Raw genomic sequence first — 15,446 nt, forward strand, 5'->3', positions numbered from 1 at the left:
CAAAATAAATACATATTTTATATAATATATTTAAAAATAAATATTTTTTAATTCTAGAGGCAAATACTTTAGTCAGTTTTAACTGCTATTCCTTTATGCACAGTATTCCATGGCCTGCTGTATTTCTGATTTTGTCTCCAAGCAGTGTGTCAGAAAGCTTTGTGTTGGGAAAAGCTAGTGTCCCTGTTGCGCATATCCAGTAGTTTAATACATTATTTAACTGACTGTTTGGTGAAGTAAGAACTGTCCAGCAGAGGTCAGCACAGAACCACACAAGTCCTTGAGAGACAATTCTATGTAGTATTGTTGATTGATATTGATTGTATCACTGATAATCTATCAAACTAATTCAGGCACACTAATTAAGGCAGTCAAACGAAAAATGAAATAAAAAGTGAATGTTCTCCAGTTTGATGTGTAATATCTGGAATAAAAAGGAAACACTTTATTTCAACATTCACTGTTTAATTCTTGTTTGATTCTTTGATTGGAATTAGATGTTCACAATTGAAAAAAGATACATTAATATCGACTTTAATGTTAATGAAGTTTAGACAGAGCAAAACATCTACAAAAACTAAAACATCTATGCTGTTTACATACTTTAGTGACAGTGCTGAGCAAAAATACCAGCAAGGCTATGAAATTTGTATCCATGGCGATATTTGTGGATGCACCCTTAGAAACGTGAAATCAAAATACTATGGTACCAATCAATCCTGACGTAAAACAGTGATACTTTCAAGCACAGTGACATCTCAACTGTGTGTAGACTACACATACTGTATATATACATACATATTAAAAGCCTTAAAAAGGACAACGCAAGTGAGTTCACAATATTTAGTTTTTTGTAATCAAATATCTACCATTTGCATTTTTTTCCCCACTCTGCTCTCCATTTCTAATCCACTGCTGAAAACGCAAGTAAGGATGGATCAAGCTCAAGAAGGGAACAGCTTGAAAACCTTTTTGTGATGTGTTCACTTCAATTAGAAAAAATCCGCTGTATTCCTCTGATTAAACTGTAAAAAAAAAAGAACCATGGGAACTCGTCTGTCCTCTGAGAGTCCAATACGCTGTAGTTACATCACTGATTGTTGCCTAGCATTCGCTGGCCCGGGCTGTGAAAGCAAATCGGGAGATGCAAAGTGAGACACACTCCTTGAACACACTCTTACATAATCTGTTTACAGAGATTTATGACAAGGATCTTCACAACCTTCAGTAGATTTTAACCAATTCCAATCACTGGAGGAAGGAGCATTACTATATGTTAAATGTAAGATTATTAGAATTATTATGTAATTGCATGTATTTCCAACAGAAAACAATTTCATAAACAAAATCGGTCCCATCTCACACGTGTGCACATTGGCACAAATGTAAACACACACACACAAACAAACACACACACACAACACAACACACACACACACACACACACACACACACACACACACACACACACACACACACACACACACACACACACACACACACACAAACATGCACACACGAACACACACACACACACACACCTGTGTCGTTGACCATTGCAGCAGCACTGCTTCCTGCTCTCCTCCTAAGGGAGGGTAATTAAGGGATGGTTAAAAAGGCACTTGAAGGAATTTGAGTATGGACAGATGGACATGGACAGATAGATACAGCCTTGTGTCATTAAGTCACTGTCCACTCACTTTTTGTCCTGGTTAAACTTGCATCTGCAGTGTCCGCCTGCAGAAAGAAAGATAGTCATGAAATGGAAAATGCACTCATCATACGCACAATAATCAACGAAATTCGTATGAAAATACATTGACAATAAAGGCTTTCAAAAATGTTTAGGTATGCAACGTTTGTAAATACTGCTGTTAAGGTTTTTCAGGTTACAGGGCCATAGTCCGGTCTAAAGTATTTGAATGTCAATCTTCTCAGATACTCTCATGCAAATCTCAGAGTACTGGGCTTTGCATGAGCAGGCAGTTCATGTTTGCTGTTCATGTTCGATCTATAGGTGTGGCTCGGGCTGTGTTTGAATGCAGCAGCTGAATAAGAACTCACTCATGAGAATGGTGATTCCAATGAGGCACAAGACTGCTGCCAGAATCAGACCGCCGACACGGAGTTGATGATAGTCTGTAAGGGGGGGGTGGGGGGGGGTGGTGAAGCAAAGAGAGAGAGAAAGGGAGAGAGAGAGAGGAAGAAATACAGAGAGAGAGAGAGGGAGAGAACATTAGTCACTGACATTTTCATTTTGTTGTGAACCTGAAACAAATTTCATGCAATTTTAATGTAATACACGTGTTCTAGTAATCATAGAACCATTGTCAGCCTTACCAAAGGTAAAAGGGTCATCCTCCGCTGTGAAAAAAAACAAAAAAACAACGATCAGTCTTATTCATTACAGCTTACAAACCATCGACTTAACACACAGCAAATAAGCATGACGCTAAAGGAATAGCAGTTGAAACTGACTAAAATATTTGCCTCTAAAATTCAAATATATATATTTTTTTATATATATATATTATTATTATTTATTTTATTTATACAAATAAATTCAATAAGTAGCGATTGACAATTTATAAATATTGGTCAGCTGTTCCCAGCCTCAGATAAATCAATGAAATTGTTACATACGTTTCTCCTTTCCCTCTGCCAGTACAAAGGACACAGCTGTGGCCGAAAAAGACAGAGAACATGGTGAGTTATATTTGTATTACACCACAAATACGTACCATTGACCTAGAAAGGGGATTCAACCTTTTCTGAGAAAAGTGTTTTAGTCAGTACCCATAATTCCCCAAAACCAGGAAAGAAACATCACATTAGCTCGCCAATACAGTGTAAATGGACTTACGAAAGACAGCATTGAGATATGGTAGCTTTTTGGGTTTGTTTTTACATGGATTGCGAATGCTATACTGATAATAAAAAAAAAACAGAGAAAGAGGTTTGGTTGCATTCATACAGACATGTTCCTCTCTTTAAGATTGGGGATTAAAAAGGTCACTCACCTGTGAGAAAGATCGCTGCAAAAGCTCCTGCCATTACTGACTCTGCACCGGCTAAAGAAAAACAACATGATTGGAATATTACTGACAGAAGGGCCAAAATAGATTTAGACTTTCCACTGAAAACAAAGATAAGAAGTGACTGATTGGAAATGTTACATTAGTGCCTGACATATTGTGATTGGACAGAGCAGACTATAGTGATATAGTACTTTACTTTACGAAACACTTGGGTTTCAAGTCCCACCGAGGAGCTAATGTGCACTCTAAATAGATAACAGTGAAACTCAAACCATTGTCCAATTAAAGGCCTGCTTGTATGGAACGGGTTCAATCAAATTAGTCCTGCCCCATAATCCATTTGATCTGATTAAACATACTCTGCCAAGGGCAGCAAATAGCAAATACCACGACTGAGAAAAAAACCCTCAAACGGTTCCAATGTCAACAACAACCTGCAACTTCTAGCTCCTCCCTTGAGTATGATGTTAGATCAGACCCAAATGCACAAAATGGCTGCTAAAAAGGGCAATCCAAACCAAGGACATCTTATGAGGCAAAAAGTTATATATGTTATTTTTAATGTATAATCAAGAGGATTTGTAAGAATAATAGACAATAACATGATTGAAATGTATTTGTTAAAAATGTCCAGAGTTTTAAATGTATGTGTAATTACTCAGGCACTACTACTTTCTCAGTACCATATGTAATATTTATGATACTCTTTAATAAACCACATATATACTAAGTAATGGTATAGACCCTACTGGAAGTAGCAGGTTCAGAAAATGGTTATGTGTGAAGCTGATGTGGCAATGGGGGCTTTTGCAGTTATGTGACTTAAGAGGCAAATGACAACACAACTAAGGCAGACGGGTCAAGGCTGAACTAGTGTAAACATCCGATAAGCAGCTCTGCCAATGGAGACCTTCATATGTTAAGTCTAAGAAGGATACTGGCTACTTGCTTATCGCATAGACTGTATAGTAGACACACACACACACACACACACAGCACCCCCCCAACACACAACAGGATCATCACATTTCATGCTGTGCCAAAATTAACCTCCGATATTTCCCCTCTTTGATCACAATATGCCCTGCCAGACCTCCGCTAAAAAGGCAGGCAGCTAATTTGCAGGCACTGGAAAGTCTTCAAGAGCTTTTTGCAAATCCCTCCCCCGTCCCACAAAGCCCCATTCCTGTCCTGTGATAAGATAGTAACTCTTTGGCTGTTCAAACAAAACGCACAAACACAAAGTAAAAGTACTGTGCTTAACATGGCGCTACACTACAACACATTCCCTTGGCCAAAAAGAAAATAATGTCCCGTGTGATGGTCTGGCCAACAACACCTTAAATTTGAATGTTGACCTGGTGTTTAATCTTCTGTAATGGTTTGACAGGTTGCTGAAACAACAGAGGGCTGAAGGAGTCCTCAGTCACACAGTGAAAGCCCCGTGACGGTGTAGACCATAACTGACTGTGTGATGTGGATTCATGACCCAGTGACGGGAACCTCCACACTGCACTATAGGTCAGCCCTCATTCCTTCCAGAGCCAGCCTCTTCCAAGCAACCATGCCAACCTGGAGAAAATGTCAGGCCTCGTAAGCACAGCTCTGGAGGTTTCAGGCCAAAGTCTGGTACAAATTGTTGGTCTCCCTTTCCCATCCTTGCTATTTTTATAAGTGGTGTCAGATTACAGTGCTCACTTGAATTAACACTTAGCTTTGGCTAAGCCCGCAGATTTTTTTACCCCCCCCCCCCCCCCCCCCCCTTCCTGGTCTGTATAAGAATGCCAGGCAGTGTTGCCAACTATGCCCCCCCCCCCCCCCACCCTCTGCTCCCTGTGTGCCCCCTGCCCCAGCCCAAGGCTGAGGTGCCAGTGGGGCCAGGCTGTGGTGATAATGACAGTGTTGTCCTCTTCTCACGGGTTGTGTTGGCTCGCTCTGACTGAGCCACAGACATACTCAACCATTTTGCTGTGGGCCGTGTGCAGACTCGCCTGAAGCGTTCCCCTGCATCTGGAGACGCCCCCCCCCCCCCCCACCTCTGCCTTTGTTCCTCGCTCCATAGTGCTCCTAAGTGGGGGTGTGACCTGGCAGGTTTTTGTAGCTTCCCACTGATTTTGTAATATGGTGAAGTCCCGCTTTAACTTTGAATTCCTTGTTCCGTCTCGCTCCTAATACTCCAACCTACCCGCCGATCCTAAAATAATGTTCAGTGTTGAGCCTGGAAGAGTGGTCGCACAGGGCACATCATTAAACAAGGCCTGCTCACACAGAAACCTTGGCTTTTGTCATGCTGTGGCCACACAAACCAGTATAGTGTCAGAGATTCAGACAGTTGTCTGTGTGTTTGCCTGCCGGTTCGAATCAAGAACGTCAACGACTTCTTTCTCTTCTCTCCACCTCTTTGTCCCTCTCTCCTTTCTCTCTAACCAAGAACGTATAAAAAAAATTTAAAAGCCATTATTTCCCTGACCCCATGCTTTGCTCTACCGCAGTAAACCGCAGTAAACACACATATACTGTCTAATGGAAATAGCAATGGTCATTACCTTACAGCCATGGCATACAAACTAGACAAACGCAATTACAAACCAAAATGCTCTACTATCATGGTAAAATACAAACCGAAATTCCTTATAGATGAAATCAGATGTTCAAATTGTCTCGACCAAATAAAATATCATCCCATAAAATAAATTAAATCATACTCTCTCCTTAGTAACACGTTTTCCCCACATGCGCACTAGACCCTTTTCAAACAAAGGAGCGGTTTGCTATGCATGGGAAAAGCTGAAGATGGAGTCCTGTGGGCCGCGCTATGCAACCGGCAGCTAACTAGATGCTACAGTGAACTCTGGGCTTCGTTGAGCCAAGCCCACTGGGTGAGGGAGGCACGGGGCCAGCTGGCCAAGCCCTGGATGAGCACACTGTCTTTTGTCATGTGCCTAATCGTGTGGCTACAAGTAGCAAACGCACCAGAGCCATCAGAGAACTCACATTCGTCTTACCGCACGGCGCTGAGTGCCTCTAGAGCTTGTCAGCCTCAAGGGGTCAAGGCTGCAGTTGCAGATGATCTGTGTGTGTCTGTCTCTGTGTGTGTGTATGTGTGTGAAATGCCCCTGCATGTTCATATGGATGTGTTGGCATGTTTGTGTGTGTGTGTGTGTCCATTTGTGTACAAGTACAGACATTCAAAACAGCGAGAAAGAGAGAGAGGGTAGGAGAGGGAAAGCGAGAGATAGAAGGGGAGAGATAGAAAGAGAGAGAGAGAGCGTAGGAGAGAGATAAAAAGTGAGAGAGAGGGTAGGGGAGAGAGAGAGAGAGAGAGATAAATAAAAAGGGAGAGAGAGATATAGAAAGGGAGAGAGAAAGTGATAGAATGGGAGAGTGTCAGAGACAGATAGAAAGGGAGAAAGAAAGAGAGAGAGAGAAAGGGAGAGAGAGAGAGAGAGAGAGAGAGAGAGAGAAAGATATAAAGGGAGAGAGAAAGAGAGTGATAGAAAGGGAGAGAGAGAGCATGAATATCCCTGGTACAGCTGTATTTTCATCAAAAGTGACCCTTAAAGTGTGTGGTCTACCCGTCTCCTGCTGAGTTCCTGTTTGTAGTTCCTGCATGCCTCTATCACCCCCCTCCCCAAAACAAGGAAGCACAGAGCTACCGCAGCCAGACGCCAGATAAAGGCTGTGCCACATGGCCTTAGGCATCCAACATGAGTATGAACCTAATTTAAGAACAAAACCCCTGCCACTAAGAATAGACTGCATACTTTTAAGTGGCACTTAAACTGCCCTTTGTAGAACAATGTTCATCTGATGAGAGGCCACATAGAGTAGAAAATATAAAGCGACTACGCTAGGCAAAACTCAACTCACAAAACTGACAGAACAGAAAAAATGTCTGGAGTGGATTGCCACACCAAATGATTGTCTTTTTACTTTGATAAACAAAAAAACAGATCGACAAAACAAAAAATACTTTGTAAAAAGTTACAATGAATTCCTTCATTATCTGTGTGACCAAAGTGACTAATAGGGCACAGCAGGAAAGGATTATGCCCAGAAAAGTTGACCAATGACCTTGACATTGCAACAGACATGTTCTACCCATGAGCAACAAGGACAAACACCTGTTGGGCTCTGCTTAAAGGTCTGTGCCCCGGATCTTACATACGTAAACAACTATCTTAGTGACCATAGCATTCCTCATTGTATAACATTGCTGCCATACTAGACAGCTTCTTTTGTTACAAGGTGTTGGACCCCAACAGGATCAAAAGATTGTTAGCAGGGCTTGCTATCCCTGGGACTCTCAAGAGTACAGGACGAATGACAAAACAGAGACTTACAATCACTGGTGGTTTACTAAAGCTTTAAGGTTCTGGATTCTTTCAAAGTCATCACAGTAAAAAAGGTTGGATAATCCTAATCTAAATCTGATATCTGGCTTTCTGTGTGCATCCTTTCACATTGAAAGTGACAGTCTGGTAAGAAGGTAAGAAGCAGATGGCAGTACACATAAAGAAGCAGCTAAAACTACAGACACTGGCAGACACACTCCAGACAAGACTTGCCCTTTGTGTCCTCCCATTACATATAAAACACCCCTTTTCACTCTAAAAGAAAGAATAAACAGTGGCCGGTGTAACACCACGTGTTTCCTGTCTCTGCTTACAGTAGAGTAACACTTAATGCTGGCTCCTTGAGGGTATATTTCCATGTGTTTGTCCCTATGTGGGGTGCATGGGGGATTGTCACATTATTTCCATGACTCATTCTTCCTACACGCCTCCTCTCCTCTGAGTGCTACCATAGTCAAACCTGAGACGCTTCCCTTTTTTCCCTTTGGTTTCCCTCCCAGATGAAAGGAATTGTCAGGGAGGATCTGGATATTTTTTTGGGGAGGGCTGCATCCTCAAATTTGGAAACAAAAGCTGAACCTGTAGCACGTTGTTTCGCTTTTCGAGTACACCGATACTAAGGCCTTTCTTAGTACAATAGAATCAAGTGTTACTTTGAAAAAGGAAACACGTTGACATGGGTTGTCAATTAGGCAGTGGCGGATGGGCAAATTATGTCAAAAAGCAGGGTTACGGTAGAAAAATCTGTCATGAAACTATTTCTAACTATTGTAAATGAGTGTATACTGAGTGGAGGTAAAGTGCAACGTAAAACATTACATCCTCCATTCTTGTGAGTTAATACCAATCCATGTTTGCTATCCTTAGAGCAACGGGTGAGGAAATGACTGGACTGAAGTCATAGGCGTTGTGTGGACTATATGACTGATGTTTGAGGATTTGTGCGCACACTATCCCATTCTGAAGTCAGTATAAACTATATACAATCCGTATGCGTACTAAGTTGCGACAGGAAAAGCAGAAGCGAGGAGTATGTTGCGCAAGTTAAACCGCACATGCTACGGTTCTCCCACGTGAGTCTTGGATACGAGCGTCTATCCAGGTGTTAACTGTACTAATTCCATACCACATTTCCATACCAAACATCTTCCAAACTTACATCACAAGTCTATATGAGAAATAATATAGTTCCAATTCAAACAAGTCTACAAAACTACGCCTCAGTGTCTTGGGTTTTAAGCATCATTAGTAACTAGCCTATCACAAAAAAATTATGTGACGAATACATAGCTAGGATGTTAGTTTTAGACTTTTTAGCACTCCTAGTTACTGCGACTATCCGGAAATGAAACTTCACTGTTTGTCTTTAGGGTCTTCACTGACACAGAGCGGTTTATCCGCAAACCAAAGACTGTAACGTTACATATTAAAACATTTCGCATTAAAAAAAAAAAAAAAAAAAACATTATACTTTGAATTACTCTGACAAAACACAATGCCAGACGGAGAGTGGAAAGGTGGCAAATGTTGTCATGTTATACACTCATCATGAAAATGTGACCATCTTAAAAATAATAAAAAATAGTATCACAACGTAGAATGCGTTACTTAAAATGACATAGAGACACTCTGATGCACTGAAACTTACCTCCTAACCTTTTCACACTTGAAGAATAAGCGCAGAATAAAAGCTGGACAACTCGTCGTAAACCTTTGTTGGCACCAACAGTGAAATCTGTCTATTGATTTAGGGAACGCAGAGGCCAACACCCTTTTCACTGACGCTCAACAGGTTGGCTCAGTTTGGAAATGGGCTGAGTTTTGAACTGATGTGGAGCGCTTAAGGGCGGAGTGGACTTTCATTTCTTGGTTTCCATGCACGCCTAATCCAAAATCTCGGTCGTCATAAATGCTACAAACGCTTTTTTGAGGAACATCAATGTTAATAAAACTAACAATTTGTTTATTTTTACTCATACATGCCATCATTGATTTTTTTTTTAGAGGAACACGAATCAGTTAGTCCCCTCAACCGCAAATGTGATGTTATTTTTACATGAAATGTTTTACACAAAACTGTCCTTTTTAATGCAATAGAAGTACTAAAGATCCACATTTTAACATAACGTTTACAGTAGAATAAAGATAAAAGCAAATGCATTCATATCCATTTTCCCACTACAGTGTCTCTCCATAGTCCCCCATCACCCTAGTAACATCAGACCTATCAAACATGCTGTCATGACAACAAATCACAAACTGATGCAGTCTTCTGGAGGCTCTCAGATTTCACTTGAGTCGTCATCCCCTTTCCTGTGGGGTAAATAGAAGGGGAACATGTTGTGAAATGCCATCTGTCTCTATTTTTATAATAATAATATAATTATAATTATAATAATATAAGCCTTTACAAAAATGAAGGAATCATGGGCTGAGTCTACCAATGACCATGACATTGCAGCAGACATGTTCTACCCATGAGCAACAAGGATAGTTACCTGTTGGGCTCTGCTTAATGGTCTGTGCCCTAGTTCTTACATACGTAAACAACTATCTTAGGGACAATAGCACACCTCATTGTAACGCTGCTGCCATAACAGATGGCATCTTTTGTTACAAGGTGTTTGGCCCCAAACCCGCCTGCTATTCGGGCGTCTCACAAGAAAGTGGGACTGATTACAAAACAGGCCATTTGTGATTAGCCTTAACAAAACATGAAGGAATAATGGACTGAGGAACTCACTTTGATGGCCTGCACTTGCTCCCTGTGAAGAAGAGTTTGGAGAGAAGGTGTTATTTCTGTGGTAAGAAACACAACACTACGCAAACCACCACTGAGATTAAATATGAGCTTCTTTGACTGTATTATCTACTTACACATTATGACTCCAATGCCACCTGCCACGAGCATGGCTGCCATGACCAGGCCACCGATTCGTAGTCTTTCATAGTCTGTTGACAGAAGACAACATCAGTTAGAACTACAGGTTAATAACTTGACTGACTGGCTGGCCAACACTTTTTTTAAAGGAGTTAAGTGTGATGGTAGCAGTGTTGTGGGTCTGACTTCAGGCTCATCACAGTTCTCCCAGAGGAAGTGGACAGATGAGTTTCACTTTCTGTACAAACCTTGTAGTATGATTAATGCAACACCTGTTGTGAGTTCTAGAACACTCTATGTCCATTAATTTACTTAGTGATGGAATTTTATTATTATCTTAAAAAACATTTGTCCTTTGTTCTTGTTTATGCTTTTTTGTTGTTATGTTATGTGTTATGTCTTATTCACCAACCACACCAAGTCATTTCCTGTATGTGTGAATATACTTGGCCATTAAAATAATTCTGATTCTGATTCTGATTCTGATTGATTGGTTGATTGACTGCATTCTATAGATTTGTGATCAAAATTATTGTTAACTGATTGCCATGCCAGAATCATCAATTATCTCATTTTTGTCAGAATATTAATGCCTGTGTTACGTAATTTTCTAATACTGGTTTCCCTGTTCACAGTATACTGCAGTTCTTTACATATTTTATCAAAATCAATGAAAGTGTCAGTCTTCAGAGGTATATATAGGTAATAATAAATACATACATCCTCAAAATGATTCTGAATTAAACTCAGTCATACAAAACAAAGAATTGAAAGTGGGTTCATGGAAATGTTTGTATGTAACATTTCTAGACATATATTATATATTAAGATGTAATAAATGTATGATATTTCTGTATTAATAAAAAAAAGAAATGATTACTTACTGTATACGAATGGGTCTTGATGTGTGAAGTGGAAACAACAAGGAAATGAAAAGGGGAAAAGAAACAGAGAACTGAAAGTTAGACACAAAAGTCAGCCATGATGCCTGCTATCAATATACTTGATTGAGTTTTAACTTTTAATCCGTACTGTATAATTTGAATTGAACTGGACATTTTAGATTTGAAGAAACAAACAAACAAACAGACAAACACATAGGTTCCCTTACTTGCTTCAGTTTCAGTGAAGAGTGCACAAAAGACTGATGGGAGAAGGAGAGGGAAGCAAGTTTCACATGACATTGAGCTGAAGGACAACTTTGTGCACAGACTTGCCAAGGTCAAGTTGCACAAGGAAAGTTCCACAAAAAAGTATACTGTCCCAAATATGATCTCGCAGAATATTTAAAAATACTACAAAGAAAATAATAATTTAAAATGCTACAAAGATGTCTACTATACAATTATATATATAAAATAGTGTGCACAAGGAAAATGTGATGTTGTAAGTTGGGTATTCTCTTACTTCACTAAAGGAGCCTCACATCAAGAAACCCTCAAATACTAAATAATTGGACATGAACAAGTAACAGGGTTAGAAATGGCATAACTTGAAAGAGAAAGATGACAGTTTACCTCCCACAAGTAAAAGAAAGCTGAACTGCCCCATGTTTCGGTTCACCTACCAAAGAAAGAGAAGGTTCTTATTGTAGTTCTAAAATAACAATAGAGGCTTTCAAAGAAGATTGGCTGAGGTGCCGTGCATTTCAACGTTAAAATATGATTTCTGTGACTGTTCCTCATTTTGAATCATCGCTCTTTGGGTAGAAGCCAACCGACAAAGTCAGTCATGACACCAACCAGCTGTACCAGTGTTTTGACAGTAAACGTTGCGATGTAATCGAGTAGAAAGGACACAGCAGGCACCAGGACACCCTTGGTTTGACCTTGGATTCCAGCAAAGGTCAACTCAGAGTGTTTTGGAAAGTCTCTGGCCCCATTCTGTTGTTCATGTATCAGCTTATGGCTTCACATTTAGGCTCTTTGGTGTTTCAGATTAAAGTGAACATGTCTTTGGCAGTCACCGCTTATAATAGGCCTACTTTAGTTGGTATGGTTTCACCAATTAAGTCAACCATTTTGTTTTGTCGAAAGTATTTTTAAATGCTAATTCGTATCACACATTTTTGTAGTAAGTTACAAATGCACTAAAACGTTTGTGGAACACATACAGCTGAATATCATCACATAGAACAAAGTTTGTAGCATCTCTAAAACAAGCATTCATCTGAACACATTTTTAATTATAATCGGAATCTTTAAGATGAATCATAGTAATTTTTTAGGGTCCAGGTAGCCTTACCTGAGCTTAAGATATTCTCTCTGTTGGTTCGAGTTGTCTGGTCAGTGTGACAGATGATAGTGACCTCCAAAAAGGCTTTATCAACTTTTTGCTTTTACCTAGAGTGTCGACTCCTCCTTATTGTGTACATCCAAAACAAAGCCTAGGGTGAGGTACGGCTGCCCTTGCCAGCGTTCGCTGTCGTCACCTGTCAAACTTGCCCCCTTCCTAATTGTTCCCCAAACACTATAACCACATTGAGTCTGTGTATGGGTCAAGCTAGGACTCAAGGATTAAAAAACGTTCTTTTCATGTTTCTAGAAAGTTTCATATACTCATGAATATATGATTGACAGAAACATTTTACTGATGTTTTTTACATTGTCATTTAGTTACGCATACTATAGGGGTGGACTCTGTCAAGGTCCCAACTTGCGATGCTAGGTCATGTTGCAAACCATGATGTTTCTCTTCCTTGTTACCTATAAAACCAATAAATCTATTCCACAACCATGGAAATGGTTTCAAAAACACTGTGTTTCACAGTGCTATTTTTCATCCAACATATTGTTTTAGATGATGAACCAACATGGCTATTATACCTGCTAAGATTCAGCAGAGGTAGCAAGTTTTTTTATAGTTTGTAGTCCTTTAAAAAAAATGTGTTTTTATAATTTGAATATGAACTTATCTAAATCAAAACCACAATGCAAAACAGACAACCCAGAAAGGCAATGGACAGTAATGAAGAAAAAAAAACACTCCCTCCTGGTTTATTTTCTGGAAAGAAACGTCCATTAACCAGAGAATTGACCAAACCCTCTTAAGAGAAGGCCACAGGAGACAGAGGAAGGTGATGCTGCCTGGAGGCAAACAGACCTCTTGGTTGGGGAGGATCCTCGGCGGCACAATGCATCTGTGGAATATTCCACCACCACCTTACCTAAACACAGGAGGCTTTCCTGGCAGTAGTCTCAGGCAGAGGGGGAAGGGCAGCCATTATTATGTACTATTACCCATCATTATCTAGCAATGCCTTAATGTCTGGCGCTGTTTATCCGACTCCGGAGCCGAGTAATAGGAGCCCGTCTACTTTGTTAGTGATAATGAAGTAAAAGATGTGATATGTCAGGAGAGCAGGACACGAAGCGTATGTACATGTTTGCACACTACACCAGTACATGAGATTACAATAGCTAGATAGACTGCTTTCTTTATTTATCAAAAGCTGATACAAAGTTTAGATGAAGCAAGAAAGCATACAAAGAATGGAACATAATGTCTATAAAACTGGCCTATTCACATGTTCATCTATGAAGTAAGATTAAAACCAATGAGTGGTGTCATCTTGACGGGACGTGAGGGTCAGAAGAAGGAATGACTGAAACATGAGGTTAATAATTAGTGATGAGTCCCACTCACTTATCTGGTGAAAAAATTGACAGTACAAACAAACCACTCACACCTAATGATTATCTTTCATTGTATGTTGCTCTTTTGCTATTTGCTAGGGGTGGTCTGTGGTTGGGAGAACTGTCGGGGGACAGATTTAGTTTCCGATTAACTAAAAGCAACAGGTTGAATCAAGACAAAGACAAGACCAGAATAATGATCATATCAAATATCGTGTGCTGTAGCCTAATGGGTTTTACAGTTAACCCTTTAGGTTGACAAAAAGTGCAAAAAAATTAATTAAAGTAGTTTCATATTTACTTTATATTGAAGTTCATATTTATTTATAAGTATAGTTATTTCTCAGAGCAAAAGACACGTGAATGATTACAGTAACTATTCTTCAAAGGCCAAGGAAGCCATCTGTGTCAATATTGATCTACTTTCCCCACTGTTCGTCTAGAACTGTTTCTATTTTTCAAGACGGACCCTGCAGTTGTTATGATTCACACATACACTCTCAGTCATGCTCGCAAAACATCAACCCATTGATGGGAATATTGAGGATTTAAAACAATGTAAACAGACAAAAAGTAAACACAACCTTATTACTTATTACAATATAATGGTAAATCATTGTAGATCGTTAAGTAAACAGAAGCAGGAAATCCATAGCTTGAAGAGACGCCATCTCCTGGGCAAACTGTGAAATTGCATGTCTATGTCTTCTCGCCTACCATAGCAAAAATAAAAGTGTAATAATGGTTACACAAGCGATTGTTCCAGTCGTAAAAACTGGACTAATTATTTGTTATTTGCTTGTTGGCTTTTTCTGTACTATGACACTGCTGCTTAAAAAAAGGCCGGTCAGTTCCCCTTTGATTCCTCCATTATTGTGCATTCATCATCTTCTGACTTCCCTCCTGTAGAACAGACAAATCAGTCAAACAGAATGAAGAACGTATGACGTTACATTAACCGTCAAGAAATAGAGGAGAATTAACATCTTATTTTTCCACCAAATGCTATCAATCTTTTTGAGCAGATTCTCTGTGAGTGTTGAGCAGTGTGTAGAGGGAAGGAGGTAGGACACTCACTGAAGCATTCTCGAAACGTCTCTGATCTCTGGAGGAACACATATGTTAGGCCAAAGACGATAAGGATGCCAAAAAAGCCTCCGATCACACAGCCAATGAGAATACCAAAGTAGTTGCTGCTTACTGAGACAGACAAACAGACAGACAGACAGACAGACAGTCAGACAGAGTAAACCTCAGATATACGAGACACACAAACACACACAACAGTAGCACACATGTGTAAAGAACACGTATGTTATTTTGTTGAAATGTTTAAATCAAACTGTTTTATACCATGAACCCAGAGGTATCCAACAGCTTCTGGCTGCCCTGACACCTTACACCTGAACATGGTGCCATTATCAGACAGTGATGTGCCAGTGATGGTCCAAACAGCCAGTACTTCATCCTCAGTTACAGAACACGACCATTTTAATGACTGAGGAGAAAAAGGGAGTTTTAAACTGAACATTAGTTC

At 39.9% G+C, this 15,446-nt stretch overlaps 1 protein-coding gene across 1 annotated transcript; it reads right to left on the reverse strand.

Annotated features, from left to right (window-relative positions):
• Positions 1–444: 444 nt before the first annotated feature.
• Positions 445–9,162, reverse strand: fxyd3 (FXYD domain containing ion transport regulator 3). Its single transcript, XM_080857319.1, has 8 exons — positions 9,042–9,162; positions 3,021–3,071; positions 2,644–2,679; positions 2,341–2,364; positions 2,065–2,139; positions 1,701–1,737; positions 1,542–1,585; positions 445–1,124 (listed from the first exon to the last, which is right to left on the reverse strand). The coding sequence occupies exons 2-8, from the start codon at positions 3,052–3,054 to the stop codon at positions 1,105–1,107; spliced, it is 270 nt and encodes an 89-aa protein (XP_080713445.1). The 5' UTR covers positions 3,055–3,071; positions 9,042–9,162; the 3' UTR covers positions 445–1,104.
• Positions 9,163–15,446: the final 6,284 nt, after the last annotated feature.

The sequence above is a fragment of the Sprattus sprattus genome, assembly GCF_963457725.1.
Source record: "Sprattus sprattus genome assembly, chromosome: 19".
Taxonomy (NCBI): Eukaryota; Metazoa; Chordata; class Actinopteri; order Clupeiformes; family Clupeidae; genus Sprattus; species Sprattus sprattus.

What these genes read in the sequence shown, in the direction of transcription:
- fxyd3 (XM_080857319.1), bottom strand. Translation starts at nt 3,054, where the DNA reads ATGGCAGGAGCTTTTGCAGCGATCTTTCTCACAG. An exon ending in GGCAGAGGGAAAGGAGAAAC is followed by an intron (nt 2,365 to 2,643) that starts GTATGTAACAAT and finishes TTTTTTTCACAG; the next exon opens with CGGAGGATGACCCTTTTACC. An exon ending in TGGAATCACCATTCTCATGA is followed by an intron (nt 1,738 to 2,064) that starts GTGAGTTCTTAT and finishes TTCTTTCTGCAG; the next exon opens with GCGGACACTGCAGATGCAAG.